Source organism: Gasterosteus aculeatus, chromosome 4 (genome assembly GCF_964276395.1).
Source record: "Gasterosteus aculeatus chromosome 4, fGasAcu3.hap1.1, whole genome shotgun sequence".
Lineage (NCBI taxonomy): Eukaryota > Metazoa > Chordata > Actinopteri > Perciformes > Gasterosteidae > Gasterosteus > Gasterosteus aculeatus.
The window spans coordinates 9,343,139-9,361,408 of record NC_135691.1 but is presented as its reverse complement, the minus strand read 5'-3'; the positions used below and the strand labels follow the sequence as shown (position 1 = coordinate 9,361,408).

Below are 18,270 nucleotides of genomic sequence, written 5' to 3'. Positions count from 1 at the left end.
AGGAGCTTAAACTGTCAAATCAATCCGTTTCGCCGGTAGCGAAACTATTCACGCCCTGCGCCGTGATTGGTTCCGCCGCTTCTCCAAACCACACCTGCTCGGCCTCTGATTGGCTGTTCACCCCACCTGAGGGACGACAGGCTAGTTCCGGGATTCCGATGTCGGCCTAGCGAGCGAGCTAAAGTGGTTTGCTAGCGGCTAACTCAAGGAGGACCGTAGCGACCAACACCCTACCGGCTAGACAGCTCGCTTGTTGCCTACTAGGTATGTCCTGCTCATTTTACCGCCTCTGTGCGGCGACTGTTTAAAGGAACGGGCGTTCGTTTATCCCGTGTACCGTCAGCAAAAGCTGCCCCGCGAATGTAAAGCTCCCGAAACTAGCCAGCCAGGTAACGTTAGCTAACTCTTCGCTGTTGTAAAGGACCGAGCGGTGTCGCAAAAAACTTTCGACGCTAGGTAGGAGCTAGCTGATTAATACGTATGGGTCGTGTGAAAGTCTGCCGCATTTTAAATAATGTTAACACAACAATCCGACACATCGCGTCGCGTGTTACCGAACTTCGGGGGAGTAAAATTAGGGTGGAAGTGAGGTTCGTTGATGTAACGTTAGTTGTCTCGGGTCCTAGCACCTCCCTGGCCTGTTGTTTTACGCTTGGTCGACCTAAACTTATGAATCCAAAGATGAAGCGATAGTCAATACAATGGCGTAACACTCCTATAATACGTCAGCTAGCAACGAATCGTTAGTAACCGTTAATGGATAAAGAGAAGCCGTTTAACGATGCAGCCCGGACCTGCAGATTGTTGCAGTGACATGACTCGAAAACGGGGATTTTAGGATTAACGGGCTGTTGTTGTTTTTGTTGTTTTGGGGGCATGTGAGGTGAAGAACTAACTTATCACGCCAACCCGGTTGTGGTAATTGTCGAAGAGGGATGCGTTTAAAATATCAGGTTACACTGTTTCACCAGATCCCTTGTCAGGGTGTTCACACTGCACGCCACTACTTTTTCATCTGCGAAAGTGTGTGTGTGTGTGTGTGTGTGTGTGTGTGTGTGTGTGTGTGTGTGTGTGTGTGTGTGTGTGTGTGTGTGTGTGTGTGTGTGTTCCACGGGTGGGAGGTGTTTTATTTGAAATCCTCAGGGCGTTGATGTGACAGTTGTGTTCAACAACAGCAGTGGAGCAACTTTTCTTTTTCTGATCAATGTTAACGGTGATAAATACATTTTTGAGGACAGCTTGTATTACTTTTGACAGTCTGGTTTAAACCTGTAAAAATAAACACATTAAGTATCACTGTAGGTACAGCTATTTATATGACTAAACGTGCTTTCATTTCAGTCAGAATTTGGCTGTAATATTGTATGGTTTATCTAAATAGAATTTAGATTTAGGCCTAGGTTTTCCCCACTGACAATGTCATTGTATTTCTTTGCAGGGGCATCCAATAGCCGAGGGGACGAAGAGACAAAAAGCACAAATGCATCGGACTACATAGCATCACTGCTGCACATGGCTTTGTTTAAGAGATGCAAAATGGCAAAGGAGGTCTATCTGCAGAGAGTTTGGCGGTGGGAGAGGTCTCTACACCCAGACCCGGCCAACTACGGTGACAGCTCGATGACACGCAGGGGGGTTCTTTTTGGATTGAGTTGATTTTTATCCCCATATTGAAGCAAAGACTGAAGCCAGAGGACCCATCAGAACCTGGTGACTCGCCTGTTTGAGCTGAAGTCCTTGTAAAGGCGAAGGTTGGACATCATTTTGTAAACCGCTTTTTTTTTTCTTGAACCTGCGACTAGTTTAAAAGTTAATTTGTTTTTGCCCTGCAAACGTAGTTTGAAACGCTAGAACTGTCCCTTCTGCCGCCTTCCCCCGTTCCTGCGACCTACCCAGTGCCTAAATAACAGTCACACAAGTCCTCAGCAGCTGCTGCGCTCAGTCCTCTGCCTGTTTTCCTCTATGTGCTTCTGCTCTCGGCCTGCCGGCGATCCACACTACCTCTTTACTTTTCTGGTCTTTTTGTTTTTATATACATCTTCTCTGATAGGCATATTCAGAACTGGAGCCCAACACAGATACCGGAGTGGAGAGAAAGCCAGATTCCTCCACTTTTAGTCGTGTGCGAGCATCTGTGCTTTTGTGTTCAAGGAGACGGGCGTTGCACTGGTTTTAGATTTATTTATATTGTTGAACCAAATACAGTTACAATAAAGCCATACAAATATAATTACCGATACACCTATTTTTGTATCGCCGCGCTCTGTTAAAGTCTTGCTTTTCTAAACCTCTAAGTGTATGCACAGAACTTAAATAACATCACAACCAGTTGTACACATGCAACGGTAAAGCTGCATACGCCTATATACAACAACTCTGATTTTAAGGGATTCTACTGGTGCCAGGAGACATTGAGTGTCTGGACACACAGAAACCCTCATGTTTCCATACAGCTGCTGCTTTGCATAGTATTTTCTTTTTCTCATCTGTTGTCATGGCGCCTCCTCTCAAAGAAACCCCACATTTGCTATTTTGACCTGAGAGCGCCTGTTCACAGTAGGTAGCCCGTAGATACCCGCGTCTCTTTCTTCCTCCCCTCTCCTCTCTTTCCGTCTCTAATGCCGGGCTTCAGCAGTGGGGGGGTTGGCGGAGGAGTGGGTGTCCCTGCTTCTGCTCCTACCCGTCCATTCCGCCCCAGCCGATATGTCCCGGTGTCTGCGGCCACCACTTTCCTCGTCGGATCCACCAGCCTCTTCTTCTGCTTCACGTGAGTATCTCGTTCTTCATCGCGCTCATATTCAAACTCGCACACGACGCAAACATGTTGCAAAGGGCAAAAGATGCACACGCTGCCAAAGTAATGGCTTTTGCATGAAGTTGTGTGTGCGCCAAAGACACGTGTAAACATTTTTTTGAGATTCTTTTAAATTTTTTAACCTTTTATACAGCAAGTTTGTGCTGAGAAAGCCTGTCCTCTTATCAGCATAACCTGTATTAACTCTGTTCCTCCAAATCATACCTATGAGCTGTCAAATTACATTTACAGTCTTCTGTTTCTGGCCTCTAAGCGGCTTCAATGGAGCAGTTGAGGGATAAATTGCCTTGCTCAAGGCTTGTCATTAGTTGTGGATGCAGTGAAGAGTATCTTGCTAATTATTCCCATCGTAGGGATTCAAGCTACATCTACATGCTGCTGAGAATAGACCAAGAATACGTGTTGCACACTCAAATATTTTGGGAATAATGTGGGTATTTCTACTCCTCCCCTTTTCATGCTTCACAGGTGTCCATGGTTGTCGGAGTATTTCTCCTGTGTCATTCCCATCTACGTTGCGGTGATCTTCCTCTTCACCCTCGCCAACTTCTCTATGGCCACATTCATGGACCCCGGAGTCTTCCCCAGAGGTAAGCACACGTGAACAGGGTGTTTGCCCGAGAAAGTTGGTTATGACGTACTAACATGACTGTCACAGTACATGACGGATGAACTATGAATGAAAATAATTGTGTGTGTGTGTCGTCTTCAGCGGAGGAGGATGAAGACAAAGAAGACGATTTCCGCGCTCCGCTCTACAAAACGGTGGAGATCAAAGGGATCCAAGTGCGCATGAAGTGGTGCGCAACCTGCCGCTTCTACCGTCCTCCGCGCTGCTCGCACTGCTCGGTCTGTGACAACTGTGTGGAGGTACACGCGCACACTCGAGTTGCGAGATCTAATTAGAAATTGATATATTCCACCGTTTCATACAGAATGAGTTCTACAGGGACAATGGGGGTGGAAGCAGGGTAACGGTTTGTGATTGACGTGGCTCCTTTAACATCTTTTTGGTAGTATATTTGTGACATACTGATTAAATGATAGTGATACTTTTGCAACCCATCGTGGTTTTCAAAGTTGTGAGAACATGTATTTGTGATGCATCGTTCAGTTTTAAAAAGCAAGTAAAAATTTCATTGTGCACTTTATGAACCCCCATCTCCCCCTCTGTCATATTCGTACATTGTTGACCTTTGTGCTCTCTCAGGACTTTGACCACCACTGTCCTTGGGTGAACAACTGCATTGGTCGGAGGAATTATCGCCATTTCTTCCTCTTCTTGCTGTCGCTTACCACCCACATCATGAATGTATTTGGCTTTGGTTTGGTTTATGTGCTGCACCACCGCCAGCAGCTGGACACGCCGCACGCTGTGGTTACGTATCCTTCACTTGGCCTCTGCAGCCATCAAGCGGCAGAACCAATTGTGAAATGTTCTTTTCACATTTAGTTTGCGTTCCGAGCCTGATTATTCGTGTAGTTTTTCTGCGCTGTGTTTGTTGGCACCTCCTTGACCCTCTCCTCTCAGTATGGTAGTGATGTGTGTGGCCGGCCTGTTTTTCTTCCCGGTGGCTGGTCTCACTGGGTTCCACATGGTGTTGGTGGCGCGCGGTAGGACCACCAATGAACAGGTACGCGTGTGAGAGCTGTGCTGTCTCAAATAATCCAGACAGTTGAGACCTTATCTTATCACTAATGATGGTGGACGTGTGAGCTGGAACGTGTGCCCCTCTTCCTCTCTCGTTGTAGGTGACAGGGAAGTTTCGGGGAGGTGTTAACCCTTTCACCAACGGCTGCACGAGGAATATTTCTCATGTGCTATGCAGCTCCCAGGCGCCCAGGTCAGCCTTCATCCCCCATCTGCACTCACCTGTTGCTCCCCTTGTTTAGCATTCTGTCTCTTTCTCCCTCGCTCTCTAACTCTGTCCGTGTCTCCCTCGTGTGTCACTTTAATGAAGATTGACGTATGTGTGTGTGAATGTCCGCCCCACAGATACGTTGGCCGGTCCCGGAGCCCGCAGGCCCTGGATGTGCAGCCACCATTTCTCAGACCGCCCCTGACTGAGGCGCAGCTAGAAGCCAAGGTCCTGGACAATGGCATTCAGAATGACCGACACAGCACCAGGGTGAGGCATTCAGAAATATTGTGAATATGTGTAGGATCAAAAGCTCTGGACTCGAAGGAAACCAAAGAATCCCACACACTTCCCACCACACAGGCGCACTTCATCAACTTGTTTTGTTCTGCAAAACTTTATCTTGGTCGTTCCCCACCATTCCTTTCAAATGCTTTTTACATTTTGAATCGTAAAACAGAGTTAGAAATGAAGTGGTTCTAAAAAAGAATCTTACACAACAGAAAAAAAATACTAAAAAAGGTGGTTAATGGTTGAAATGTGCTGGCATTAAGAAGGAAACTTATCCTCTATATTAGCAAATTTCTTAGTTAAAAACAACTGAAAAAATGTTTTTATTCTGCTTATGTACACTGCTTATGAGGTATATAGTATGACCTCATCTGGATAATGAAGTACATGTGTTGGAGGGTGTTTGGACTAAAAATAGTTACATCAGTGGGTCTGAACTCTTCTCAGATGCCAAAACCTTGAATGTTTCATAAAACGGGGCGTTGCACCTTAATAGTTACTCCGTTACAACGAAAACAAGGTTTAGGATGAAAGTAGAACACTCCTGTTGCAAAATAATGTACCTGCCATTTGCAGCCAACACTGAGTTAAACCTCTACTGGACTGTGTAACTGTGTGTTCTAATCCTGTTTTTTTATTTTATTTACTTGTTAATTCAGGGCTATTGTGACCAAGACCTGATAATGTACGTCTCTGTGTGTCCTCTTCAGTCCAAGAGTAGTCTAGATCCAACAGAGAGCCAGTCAGCGGATGCAGAGCCTCCACCTCCTCCAAAGCCAGAGCTCCGGTACCCGGGCCTCCCCCGCGCAGACACGGAGGGTGAGACAAGCGCACTCGCGCACAACACACACACGCGTATACACACACACACACACACACACACACACACACACACACACACACACACACACACACACACACACACACACACACACACACGTGAACCTTGTGCAGTGACTGACTCGTCTACATCTCTAGTTTTGGCCGTCAAGTGCAGCGCAGGTACTCTGAGCGTGTTACCTGAGCCGTTGACTGTTTGTTTTGGCATCACAAGCCACACCTCAAAATGCTCCTTTTGCTTTGTTGTCACTCAGAGAGCAGCTTGTTGACCGAAGGTCCGACCACGCCGTCGATGTACAAGTACCGACCAGCGTTCAGCAGCCCAGGAAGGAACCACACTGCCCTCACGCACCCCAGCAAGGTACATGTCAATGTCCAAAGCATCCGGTATCGTTACATAGGGAATGTTAAACACAGGATCAGCGTAGAGGGAAGTTAACCACACGTCTTTGCCTGACTGGACACACCGATGCCTGCAATGATCGTGTTAATCTAAATATGTTCGTTCAATTAGACACAACTTCGTAGACTTTGACATGGCGAGCTTATTTTAGCATTTCTAAATCATACAAGCAATATTTGAGATCTGTAACTAATGATCTGGTGGCTGGTGCGACCTCGTGCTTTCCTATTTATTTTGTGGTTAATACCATGCCCCTCTTTTTTTTATTTATTTTTTTACTTTGAAATGATCATTCAGTGGCCATCGGTCGATCAGTAAGTCTCAGCTGGTGTCACCTGTTTGTGTCCCTTTGGTTGTCTCTGTGTGTTTGAGTGGATCTATCCTTTTCCCCCTGAGACGGCATTGACTGGAATGTGTAGTTCATGTATGTATTTGTATATCCATTCATGTGTTGGTACACACAGTCTTTGACATGCAGTGTCAGTGCTTGTTCAAGCCAGTCAATGTTTCCAGTCCAGTAGTGTGATGACGGAGTAGAGCACCGTTCAAGCATCCAATTTCTCCCCCACTTTTTCTGTTTGGATATGTAGTAAAGCAGTTATTCTTCGTGTTATGTCATCCATTCCTCAAGTAACACTGTGATTATCATCTTTCTCCCTACCCCCCCCTCCCTCTCTACCCCCGCCCGCCCCACCGTCATCATACTCCGCCTCCTTCTGTTCTCCTTCTCTCAGATGATCCGTGGGGACAGTCTGGACTCTCCATCTCCCTCCATCCTCCAGTCGAGCCGGCAGCCCAGCTACCGCTCGGAGCCCAGCAGCTTGGACGGGACCACGGTGGTGGGGGGAGGTGTAGGGGCGCGCAGAGGGGGAGGCGACAGAGGCGAGGGCCCCGGAGGCCCGGGCGGCGCTGCTGGGGTGATACCCGGGGGCATGTCCGGCTACTCCCTGGCCGGGCGCTCCCACACCTCCTACCCGTCGTCCCTGGTTCTGTCCACGGGCGGCTCTCACTCGTCCAGCCTGCGCTCGGCGCTGGCGGCCAACAACCCGCTGTCCACCCTCCAATCCGAGGGGACCACGGACACCAGCTACAAGAGCCTGGCCAATCAGACGCCTCGGAACGGCAGCCTGTCCTACGACAGCCTTCTCACGCCGTCCGAGAGCCCCGAGTTTGAGTCTGCCGCCCACGAGCTGTCGCCGCAGAAGCCCCGGGCTGCGTTCCCCTCGGCGGGTGCGGCGGGGCAGCGGGAGGGGGTGTCGCCCGGCAGCCCGCTGCAGGGCTACACGTCGCCCTTCCTCTCGGCTCAGATCGCACAGCAGAGGGAGGGGCAGCTGCTCCAGGGCTCCGCCACTTTCTCCTCCCCCCACAGGGCCTACCTGCGTGCCGTCAGCCCGCCCCCTCCCTCCGCCTCTGGTGCCCCGGAGATCCAGCACCTGCTGCAGGCTAACCACAACTCCTCCTCCCGAGGACCCCGTAACCTGTCCTCCTCCCCTGGGGGTCGCTCACTAGAGCCCCCTGTCTCCCCGCCGCCTCGCGGCCTCTCTCTCGGCAAGTCGCAGTATCATGTTGGGGAAGCGGGACCTCAGCACAGGCCCCCGAGGGCTTCAGGAGGAGGCCTTGTGGTGGGAGGGGGAGGAGCCGGAGGAGGGCAACAGGCTGCACAGTGAGTAGTGATCCATCGCCAGATCCGCCCGCCTGCTTCTCCTCCTCCTTCCATTTCCTCCTAATTCTCTTCTTCTTCCTCCCTGGTTTGTGTCAGCCCTCCTCTTCCTCCCTGATCTGTGTGAGTTTTCCTTTTCCTTCTCAACGGTTTAGTCAGTTTTTGCCTGTTTAGCGTTCATCAGTTGGAAGTGTGCACTGTGTGGAGAAGTGTGTGTTTTAGCTCTGTGAAAGCATGCCTGACCACGGTGCTGTTTACTTCTGTCCTCTCGCCTTTTTTGTCCTTTTTTTTCTTACTCGCAGTATAGTTACCAAAATGCCTTAAAGGTTTGATGGTAGAGAAACATTAGTGCTTTTTTGCTGTAATTATTTGACGTAAAACCACCCACCTCCACATCCATTTGTCCTCTGTCCTCACTCCTAATCTGCCTCCCCTTCCCTTACCCCCTCTCTAATAACTGTCCAATCAGATACCCCTCTCGTCCAGTCTTGGCCAATCACACACCAACCAAACCAGGGGGCGGAGTGAAGAAGGTGACCGGCGTTGGAGGGACCACTTACGAGATATCGGTTTGAGAGACGGACAAGCTTCACGTCCCTTCACCCTGAAAGGCCCCGGGACTACTTTCTCTTACCGGAGTTGGACATTATTTACGACTGCAGGCTCCTAAAAGTGACTCTTTTCCAGGGCAAAGGACTGAAGGAGCCGGCCAGTCTGGTACTCACTTTGTTATATTTGTAACGCCACCGGCAGATTTGAACAAAAGGGGACACTTTGTTTTTCTCCGGGTCAAGTCGTCCCCGTTTAGCCACTTTGTGAGCCGTAGACGGACGCGGTCGTATTGTCACGGCTGGCTACAGAGATGTCTGAAGAACACTCGGGGCGATTCAATGATTTTGATTTGGTACGTTAGCACACAGAGCATCGCCCACCGTGGAGAGGATGGCCTTCATCCATTAGATGGATTTAAGACTATAGACCAATAGAAACGTCTGCTCCGATGTATGAACGGATCACGCAATCGGTTCGGTGAATCCAACCTATAAACACAGTATCCTTTTAGTTTTCTAAACCTTTTTTTTAATTTTTTTTATATAAATGTAGAAAATCTTACAGATCATTATTGGGTCAACTTGTCAGGTATTGAAGATGACTTTGGACGAGAGTGACGGTTTTTCTGTGCGTAATTATTCATAAAAGCGATCTCTAATCAGTGGCCTGTTCTTATTTTAATGGCTGCATCAGCCGTTCACGAGCTCTTGCTGGAATTTTCATCGTCCAAAGAGAAAGCTGATCGCTTGGTGCACAGCCGAGGTGGTAAATAATGGAGCTGGATTATCTGAAAGCCACAAAGAAATTCTGAATCACGTTTGCAGCACAAGTATCTTTGTGGAATGTACGCTTGTAATCTTTTATGCTAGAGACATTATGCAAAATTTGTTTAGTAGCTTTAAGATCATTGTATGTATCTTGTGTTTTTTTTATTTTTCTTCTTTCTGTCAATCAGGATGCGAGTAGAACCTGAAACCTTTTAACAGGTGACCAGCCAAAAAGGGGCAGTGAGGGAAGGGCTTATTTATTTTAAAAGACAACCTTGTAGTTTTGGGCACAATTTCAAACCAGTCTACCATGTTGTCCCTTTTTTGAGAAAAGTATGAATATTTTTTATGACAAAGAATTTATAAATGAAATTGTAAATGCTCTATGCCACTAAATAGAGTTTCGGGGAGGGACTGGTTTGCATTTGGAGACTTTAATTTTTTTGTTTTTATCTGCCTTCGGACCCTTCATAGTGAAGCATGCACATTTATACCTTTTTTCCTATTTGTTTTGTATTTTTTACACTTGAGTGAAAAAAATGTAAGGCAGAATAGTTGTTTTTTTTATTGGCTTTTAAAACTTCCGTAAACAGCCACGTAAAGAGCGGAAGAATTGGAAGTCAGGTGTGTTTGGGAGCTTCAGGATCAGGCATAACAGTTAAGGTTTATTTATTTTCTTCTTAAGGCCTCCAGCGGTGTTTAGCAGTAGAATGTCAGCGCTGTGCGTCCTTTTTGGGGGGGAAATCACTCGCTTGAAGCACAGAAGTACCATCGTTCAACCCAAAGAAAGGACGTGCTACTAGTCTGCAACCCTCCCAGCTACGTCTTCGGTGTGCATGTGGTTTTTGTTTGTTGTGCTGAATGCTTCACTGGTGTGCAAACATATTGTCAAAATCCCACCTGGGTGAGGTGTGTGTGGTTAAAAGAAGCATTAATGGAACAGGGGTACAAACTTGCGATACCTTTTTTTTCCTGCCCTTGATGGTGACCACTGAACAATTTGAAACTGAGTATACTTGAGTATATGTGAGATACAAAATATTGCTATTGTGGGCTGTGATGAATGGAACGAGTGTCACAAATATCTGTATTGAGTACATTAAAGACATTTCCCCAAATGGCCTTTAAAGAATTTTTCAAAGAGATGTCTTCTCAGAATAAAAATGTCAAACTGTTGAACGTAACGCCTCACAAATTATAACTGGACACAATCTTTTTATTTCAGCTTCAGCAGCTAACAGGCGAGTTGCAGAAAGTCAAAAAAACGAGCATTACAAAAAGAAAAGGCATTAGTTGTCATAACTTAGTAAAATGTACCAAACGCACTGCTCGTCTGGTGCTGCATTCGGACCACGCTGCATCAAACTCAGTCACAGCAGCAAGCGGGCTCCAGCTTCCTGCTTAATAATTAGCAAGTCCTGCAGCTCCTCCTCACTGGTCCTTCTTGCTCTCCGTGGGCGGCTGGACGTCGGCGGTTTCAGGGAGCAGCTTGTTGCTGACCTCTTTCGGCTGAACGTCGCTCTGCTCCTCTTCTTTCAAATCGCGGCTTTTGTTCAGCTTTTTCGATTTTTGGAAGAGTTCGTTGAGATTAAACTCTCGGATGATGTTCTCCTACGAAAGAAGTAAACTACCGGTAAGGACACGTCCTGGTGGATGTGACAGATCTCACTCACTGTGGAACTTACCTCACTGAAGGTCCAGGACACCGCTCTGCCTTTCTTGTCCACCATCGGACGTCGTATCATTTCCCGTCCTTCTTGGAAAAGCACCAGTGTGGGCAGCTGCTTGGAAAGTGGAGAAGTGCTGACCTTGTACCTGTTGGAGGAATAGTCCGTTGGGACGGGTCACATCCTGTGCTCAGAGAAGCTGTCCAGTTTTTGAAAGCGTGAATACGTTAGAAATCGGACCTGTTTGAAACCTCTCCATAGCGCCCGATGTCCACTTTCCCAAACTTGAGTCCAGCACAGTTGTACCTACAGTACAACCGGAGAAGATGCATGAGACATGCGAATGCACAAAACATAAAATCAATGTACTTCAAGAGCAGGAGAAATGTAAACACAGGACTTTCATTTAACAACCCAATTTGGACTGTAAGGTTTGGAACAAGTTATTGAAAAAATACTGTGGCAAAAGGCTCTTTTCTGCATTCAATTAGTAGAATGATTCATATCAAAGACCTTGATAATACAGAACATATAAAACTAATACAATTACATTGTAGCCTGCATATAATACTCATCAGATTCCAGTATGTGAGTCATTAGGGTTTATTTTAAATCAATACATTTTACATGTTTAAATAGACATCACGGTTGCTTATTGACCGGTTTGACGGGTGATTCGTAGGGTTATAGTTTAAATGTGTCTGGACCGCGGCTCAGTCAATCACAACTCTTCACATTTTACCATCAGCGGCTGACCTGAATCAAAACGTTCCCTCGGCAGCATCTTAAATTACACACGCACGTTTAACGGTATCTTACTTGATCGAAAGGTCGGCAAAGACGGGGGCAAAGGACTGGCAGTCGGAGGCCCAGTTGGCGTAGAATTCAACAATCCAGGTTATACGACTGTCCTTCTGCAGCTCCTCCTATTGACTCAATAAATGAGATCACGACCGATTACACAGGTGTGGAGCTCCGTGTGTGTGTCTCACACACACACACAAATCAAATTCTAACGTTCAATTAATAGATTATGTTGTATATTTGACAATTGGCCTCCACGTTGGATGTAGAAACAAATACAAACAGCGCGATGAGAAGCTCGAGTTCTCTCTCGGGTAACAACGCTCACATCTATGGTCTTGTCGCTGAAGTACTTGATGTACTCGGGGCCCATGTAGAGAGGCGGCTTGCAGGTCATGACGAAGGCTGGAGACGAGGCACAGGTAAAGAGACACATCAGAGTCTAGTGGACGCAATGAACGTCCCAATAGGAGTTTGACATTTTTATGAAGCTATTAAGTTCAGTAAAGTAAAGATACTCTCGACCCCATAAGCATTGTGGTGACCTAAGTGGAAAATAAGGAAAATCGAAATACAACGAGGAACAAAAATAGCGGGTGACCACCCTTCAGAGCCCCCGTGACGCTTAGCGGTGACGTTCTGGAGATTAGAAAACAGGTAATGCTTTTAAATAATAAATATCTACCAACAATCGAACAGAAACTGGAAGAACGTATACTGATCCAAGTCTATGTGCACTTTTAAATTTGGGTGGTGAAACAAAGACCACCTCTTTTCACAGGTGAACAGGTCAAAAATATGAAATATTTCCCGCTGACTACTATGAGCCTCCCGTGAATGTCCCCTCCTTTGACTCAAAGTGCACCGAGAGCGGGACAGCATTTGTGCACGTGGTCACATGGCCACTGACCGACGCACAGCGCCAGGTAGACGATGCCCAGCCGGATGTCCAGCCGGAAGAAGAGGATGACGTTGGCCACTTTGCTGAACAGGAACACGTTGCCTATGTGCTGCTCCAGTGTGACTGAGAGAGAGAGGGGGGGGGGGGGGCATTAGAAGGAGAGACGTTGAATGCGGCTGCAGAGTGTCCTTCACCGCTTTGGTACAAGGTCACAAGGAGGCGCGGCGGCGGCGGCGCCGCTGCCGCTGTTTACACAACAAAGCAGCGTTTTTGGCAAAGCACTTCCTCGATGTGGCTGCAGGGCTCCTCGGGACATGAAACAGTTACATATTAAGTCACAAGTACCCGTTTGGTTGAACATTAACACGACACACACATTATAGGACAGTGTCCGTCCTCGCTGTTCAACAGGGTCCCATGTGTGGGTCTACTTTGGCTTACGGATGAGGTTCAGTCAGGAGATTACGCCTTTCGTATGAATCAGTATCTCACATACGCGTGGATCTTATTTAGCCAAAAAGCTTATTTAAAAAGAAAGTGACGTTTTTACCAAATCTAACCAAGTAGACTGTAGGGGGATGGGTGACTTTTTCCCACGTGGGATGTTTATCCTGGTGGTCCCCTGTTCTGTGACGACTGTTTACTGTAAACCAACCCTGGTTTACACACACATAGTGTGTGTGTGTGTGTGTGTGGGGGGGGGTACTTACTCGCTCTCCTGTTCTTCATCATAACTATTGCACAAAGAAACATGAGAATCTCCGTCTCTCTCTGTAAGAAAAAACAGAAAGAAAGGACATTTAAAAAAAGGCACAACGCATGCAACCAACCCTGCGACAGGTGGAGTGAACCGCAGAGCTCCACCATGTTTCCCCCCCGCCTCGCTCACCCAGTCGAAGTCGCAGGAGTTGCCGTCCTCCCGCTGGGTCGCCAGGTGCTCGCACACGCCGGGAGCCTTTCGGACCGCCAGGAAGGCGACGGTCATGAGCAGCGAGGAGACGTAGTACGGCTTCAGTAGCCATTTGTAAATCTGAGGCAAGTGGTAGAGAAAAGTACAGAGTCCTGTGATAAGAACCATGGCGGCGGCGGAGGAGGCGACGTCGCTTCACCTCAAGGGGTTTGAGGAGGAATGACAGCTGGGAAAGAAACCTGACGTTCGCCGGGGGCCAACCGGCTCGAACTGCGCATGCGCGAAGGGGAAAAGCGACTCCGTGGTTTTGTGGGTGAAGGGACTCGCCGTAGTTTTGGCGGGCGTTGAAAAGCGTAAACAGAGGCGGTAAAAAAAAACATGGAGGAGAGCGAAGCGGCGACGCCGAACGAGGCTTTGGGTCGCGATGGCGATGAAAAGTCAGCGGTGAACCGAATTAATGAAGCCACGGGAGAAGCTTCCTCACAGATGCCCGTGTCCGATTGTAAGCGTCCCGATGAGGCAGAAGGTCGCTTCAAGAGGCGGAAGTTGTTCGACAAAGTGATGCAGAAGAGCCTGGAGAAGTTCATCGACCACGCCAGGTAACGGCTCACCCCCCAGTTTGTGCTGGGACTGACCATTCATCTAAGAAGCGTAGGTCGATGGTGACATGGAGAGCTGCAGAAGCTGCCTGTGACCGACTCGAGGACGGGAAGCACACGTGATGTAAACAACGTGTTTGGTTTGGTTATCTCCATCAATGTTCTATTATAGGTCAGGTTCCTAGAGACCAAGGTGACGCCTTTCAAGTTGCTCTTTTACGTCTAAACAGGGACTTGATAGTATTTTCTCTTGGTAAATGATTTAACTACTAGTACTCAATAATTCAAATTCTTGTCAGTTAATTTTCTTATTTCTTATAGATTATTTCAGTAGTACATTGGTCGAGCTAAAAAATAGCTGGGGGTTTGGGAAAAGACTCACCTTGTTTCACTCTTCCTTGTCACTGCCTCCGCTCACAGTTTTAATAGATTTGCCAGCACGTTCCGGCCGCTGTACAAGAAGAACCGGCAGAGGATGGAGAGCATTCACAAGCAGTTCATCGAGGAGCTGCAGAGGAACATACAGGTATGCAGCACACAGCGCACTAATACCATTCACAACTGAATAAAAACATGCAGGGTCTTATGCCTGGTTTGTGTTGCGTGTGTGTACTTTTCTAGCTGCCTTGGCTTTTTATTTGCTTACACCAATGCAAGTGTTTGTGTATTTGAAGGAGGACATCAGCAGATTGATCAAAGAAGGTCGGTTAGACATCAAACTGAATGAGCTGGACCAACTTGAGGCCGCTGCAAAGAACAATGCAGAGCCTGCATGGTCCGTAAGCAGCACGAAAACCACGTTACCTTCCACCACCTTTTGCTTGCCTTTCCAATGAAATAACTCAACTGGATACACGTCGAGCTCTTTAGTGTCCCAACTGTAATATTTTCATTTTGCAATGTTTTGATAGGCGGCCGAGCGGAGTTCCTGAGCAGGACTTTTGTAGCTTTTTGATGCCGTACTACAAAAAGCAGGAGAACTACATGCGGCAAGAGCTGAAAAAGATTCAAGCAGAGAATGCTGCCCTGTCACAGAAGGCTCAGGCTGGGAGAGAAAGTCTCGCTCAGACTGAACAGCGTATTTCTACCACTGTTGACGAGTGGAAGGTGCGAGAGAAACTAATTCATGTTTAACTAAAAATACGTAGCTTATTTTTCACACTCCCAAAGGTTAAGTTTTTGTAAGTATGCTTGAGTCTTTAATCTATAATGTATTTGTGACATTGGCAAAATGACTACACGATTGAACAGTATTTATCAAAATCTACATTGGACTTTTTAAAATGTTTTTAGTAATCCTAATGTATTTACACAGGGCAATGATAATGCACAAACTATGTCCGTGCATCATGATAAAGATGTATAAAATACCAGTTTGTCATGACCGTTTTTTAACAGCTTTATTTGTATTCTTTGCTGTTTCCTTTTTAGGCATCGACCACTGAGTTAGAAAGGATGGCATCTTCTCTTCACCCTGCCGACGTCTTTGATGTGTGATGTCTGCAAACTGTTCCTCCTGCATATATATTAAATAACTTAACAGTACATTTAAAATGTGTTCACTCTGCCTGTGTATAAAAATAAACGTGAATCTTAAATGTCTTGTATCCGCGTGGGCTTCCATATATCAGTCATTACGGTAGTGTGTGTGTGTGTGTGTGTTTCTACCCGGTATTACGGTACACGGGCCGTGGAGAAAATGCCACAAAGAAGTGCGGAGTCGAGTCGTTCGTTCTTGGATGGAATCAGGCTGAAAACTCCGTCAGAAACCAGACAACACGCTTGACGAAACGCTAACTTTTTCCGTTCTGTTTAAATGTATTATTTGCGACGGATATGACGGAAATGTTTTCAACTCTGTTCGGGCAAAACGAAGCTCAGGGACCCGGCTCGTCGTCTCTGGGTTTCGGACCGGGGAAGCCGCCGCCGCCCCTCCCTCAAAATCAGGTCTCCATGGCGGGGCAGATGCCACCACAGCTCGGGGATGAAGGGCCTACTCTGCGGAAGCCCGGAGCCATGAATGAACCGTTCTACTTGCTGCGGGAGCTTCCTGGTACTGTCTGGATATTGTTAACTCTTTTATGCTTTGTATGTTATTTTACCTGTTATTCACAGAAAGTGTTGAGCTGCTGTCAAAGGTTGTTAGCAGTTTGTAAACAATGCAAGCTAACGTTAGCTAGTTAAGATGAGTGTTCCCAAAAACACCCTTTTAAAGCCAATTTTTTTTCATACGTTTAGTTTTAATTGTTATTCCTCATTGTGTGACACAAAAATGTCCACCTGTTCCTAACAGCTATTGTGTCCTGAAGTTTGACTTAACGTAACAGTGGTTTGATATTTTTTGAGTGCTGTCTAGTTTTGGAGATGCATAACAAATGACATAATTTCTGGTGTTTCCACGATAAAACTATAATTTAACGTCATGTAATAATTTGCGTTGTTTGTTTAGTGGGAAACGAGTTAACGGGCAACAGCAACCTCATCACGCACTACAACCTGGAGCACGCGTTCAACAAATTCTGTGGGAAGAAGGTGAAGGAGAAGCTCAGCAACTTTCTGCCAGAGTTACCAGGTGGGTTGTGTGCAGGTTATTAAACGCCGCTATAGTCTTGATGGCTGTTGTTTCTCCAAATCTGGCTTATGGACGGATGTGTGTTCCCAACCTCAATCTCTCAGTTTTAAATTTTGATCTGCAGGTATGATCGACTGTCCGGGCACCCAGGACGGCAGCTCGTTGCGCTCTCTGATCGATAAGCCTCCAGTTTGTGGGAACTCCTTCAGCCCATTGACCGGCGCTCTGCTCACAGGCTTCAGGCTACACACCGGACCGGTGCGTACTGAATATATATATACATAGATGGAGTAACCCTATAAATCTATGTAAGTCAGCATATTCTTGCCTGCTGGTGTCGATCATTTAATAATTAAATTGTTCAATATTTCTATGCTTGCATGTGTTTGTTTTTCTCAGCTGCCAGAACAGTACAGACTGATGCACATACAGCCTCCAAAGAAGAAGAGCAAACACAAGCACAAACACCATCGACTACAGGACCCTTTACCACAAGGTATGACACGCCACGCGGTCGCACTCGCACAAAATACTGAAGCACGTTTTCAGGCTTCTGAGCTGCTCCTTTTTTGTCGTGACAGAAACCCCATCAGACACGGATCCCAAGAAGAAGAAGAAGAAAAGGGACGACGATCCTGACCGCAAGAAAAAGAAGAAAGACAAGAAAAAGAAAAAGGTACGAAAATCGTTCATGCTACCAATGGTTTGTAAAATGGTGTGTTTGGTATGTATATGAATTATGGTTTCATACTTTAATCGTAAAACTTGTACCTAACACAAACCATTTCCATAATATACTGAGAGACTTTGTTTTAATTAATTTAAAATTATTTATTTGTATTATTTGCAAGTGGTTTCCAAACCTCCCGTGAAGCTTTATCACATGTGTTACAACGCCCTGTTGGGTCATACCACCCCCCCCCCAAATATTTGAAACCTGTAAATCCTCACCAACTCCCTCCAAATTCTTATAGAAAGATCCATTGTTCCCCTCTGTATTAAACACACGACAGACTGTTAACAGTGAACACAACAGCTGTACAAATGTCTGCATGTCCACCGGAGTAAAACTGTCTGTTTGTCCCTCCCCCCACCCCCCAGAACCGCCACAGTCCCGACCACCCCGGCCTCGCTGGATCACAACCCAACAGCAACAGCCTCAGATAGGCAGCAGCCAAGTGTGTGCATGCCGCTGTTTGAACGTGTGTGTGTGACTGAGCATTTTGTAAGAGCTGCGTGTGTGTGTGTGTGTTTTACAGATAATTGCATTATTGAGAGTTTGTTTTAAACAGAGAGTAGAGGTAATGCAAATGGTTGTATGATGATGGGTGAAAGGAGCAGCGACACAGTGGACGTGCGTGATGATGCAAAGAGATGTTACAGAGCAGTGTAAAGGGAGGAAAGCCACTGATGAGCTGGGTTGAGTTATGGATGACTGAGCAGGTACCCTGTGTGTGTGTGTGTGTGCGCGTGTGCGTGTTCCGCTTTGATTTTGTTGTGGTATCTTGTGACCATATTGACTAAATCAAATAAACTTTTGGTTATTCTATGCTTGTGTCTCCTTTATAAGGATCAGGTACAGTGAGATGGTTTAAAATGCAGCAGCGAAGTGACAACAATGACCAACATG

At 46.6% G+C, this 18,270-nt stretch overlaps 4 protein-coding genes across 5 annotated transcripts; 3 read left to right on the top strand and 1 right to left on the bottom strand.

Annotated features, from left to right (window-relative positions):
- Nucleotides 1-125: 125 nt before the first annotated feature.
- On the top strand, nt 126-10,305 carry LOC120816950 (zDHHC palmitoyltransferase 5b). 2 transcript variants are annotated; one of them, XM_040172647.2, is made up of 13 exons: nt 126-264; nt 1,439-2,767; nt 3,284-3,405; nt 3,528-3,685; nt 4,026-4,198; nt 4,347-4,449; nt 4,568-4,659; nt 4,812-4,944; nt 5,676-5,784; nt 6,060-6,166; nt 6,943-7,871; nt 7,968-7,991; nt 8,338-10,305. In XM_040172647.2, exons 2-12 carry the CDS (start codon nt 2,619-2,621, stop codon nt 7,984-7,986), a joined length of 2,094 nt encoding a protein of 697 aa, XP_040028581.2. In that variant the 5' UTR covers nt 126-264; nt 1,439-2,618; the 3' UTR covers nt 7,987-7,991; nt 8,338-10,305. The 2 variants fall into 2 exon arrangements, with proteins under 2 accessions (XP_040028581.2, XP_040028577.2); XM_040172643.2 differs by lacking the exon at nt 7,968-7,991.
- An 80-nt stretch (nt 10,306-10,385) lies between these two features.
- tmx2a (thioredoxin-related transmembrane protein 2a) lies at nt 10,386-13,637 on the bottom strand. The gene is made up of 8 exons (XM_040172650.2): nt 13,449-13,637; nt 13,270-13,330; nt 12,569-12,682; nt 11,987-12,063; nt 11,674-11,780; nt 11,095-11,160; nt 10,873-11,002; nt 10,386-10,798 (listed from the first exon to the last, which is right to left on the bottom strand). Exons 1-8 carry the CDS (start codon nt 13,635-13,637, stop codon nt 10,619-10,621), a joined length of 924 nt encoding a protein of 307 aa, XP_040028584.2. The 3' UTR covers nt 10,386-10,618.
- A 142-nt stretch (nt 13,638-13,779) lies between these two features.
- pmf1 (polyamine modulated factor 1) lies at nt 13,780-15,666 on the top strand. Its single transcript, XM_040172652.2, has 5 exons — nt 13,780-14,068; nt 14,489-14,594; nt 14,743-14,843; nt 14,980-15,175; nt 15,500-15,666. The coding sequence occupies exons 1-5, from the start codon at nt 13,848-13,850 to the stop codon at nt 15,563-15,565; spliced, it is 690 nt and encodes a 229-aa protein (XP_040028586.2). The 5' UTR covers nt 13,780-13,847; the 3' UTR covers nt 15,566-15,666.
- A 53-nt stretch (nt 15,667-15,719) lies between these two features.
- med19a (mediator complex subunit 19a) lies at nt 15,720-18,189 on the top strand. The gene is made up of 6 exons (XM_078101137.1): nt 15,720-16,121; nt 16,518-16,640; nt 16,765-16,898; nt 17,040-17,136; nt 17,222-17,316; nt 17,742-18,189. The coding sequence occupies exons 1-6, from the start codon at nt 15,905-15,907 to the stop codon at nt 17,805-17,807; spliced, it is 732 nt and encodes a 243-aa protein (XP_077957263.1). The 5' UTR covers nt 15,720-15,904; the 3' UTR covers nt 17,808-18,189.
- The last annotated feature ends 81 nt before the right edge of the window (nt 18,190-18,270 follow it).

Coding starts and splice junctions, on each gene's coding strand:
- LOC120816950 (XM_040172643.2), top strand. CDS start 2,619: ATGCCGGGCTTCAGCAGTGGGGGGGTTGGCGGAGGAGTGGGTGTCCCT. Junction 3,686..4,025: donor TCTGTGACAACTGTGTGGAG/GTACACGCGCAC, acceptor GTGCTCTCTCAG/GACTTTGACCACCACTGTCC. Junction 4,660..4,811: donor TGCAGCTCCCAGGCGCCCAG/GTCAGCCTTCAT, acceptor TCCGCCCCACAG/ATACGTTGGCCGGTCCCGGA.
- tmx2a (XM_040172650.2), bottom strand. CDS start 13,637: ATGGTTCTTATCACAGGACTCTGTACTTTTCTCTACCACTTGCCTCAG. Junction 11,781..11,986: donor TCAGCGACAAGACCATAGAT/GTGAGCGTTGTT, acceptor TTGAGTCAATAG/GAGGAGCTGCAGAAGGACAG. Junction 11,003..11,094: donor TATGGAGAGGTTTCAAACAG/GTCCGATTTCTA, acceptor TTCCTCCAACAG/GTACAAGGTCAGCACTTCTC.
- pmf1 (XM_040172652.2), top strand. CDS start 13,848: ATGGAGGAGAGCGAAGCGGCGACGCCGAACGAGGCTTTGGGTCGCGAT. Junction 14,595..14,742: donor AGCTGCAGAGGAACATACAG/GTATGCAGCACA, acceptor GTGTATTTGAAG/GAGGACATCAGCAGATTGAT. Junction 15,176..15,499: donor CCACTGTTGACGAGTGGAAG/GTGCGAGAGAAA, acceptor TTTCCTTTTTAG/GCATCGACCACTGAGTTAGA.
- med19a (XM_078101137.1), top strand. CDS start 15,905: ATGACGGAAATGTTTTCAACTCTGTTCGGGCAAAACGAAGCTCAGGGA. Junction 16,122..16,517: donor CTTGCTGCGGGAGCTTCCTG/GTACTGTCTGGA, acceptor TTGTTTGTTTAG/TGGGAAACGAGTTAACGGGC. Junction 17,137..17,221: donor ACAGGACCCTTTACCACAAG/GTATGACACGCC, acceptor TTGTCGTGACAG/AAACCCCATCAGACACGGAT.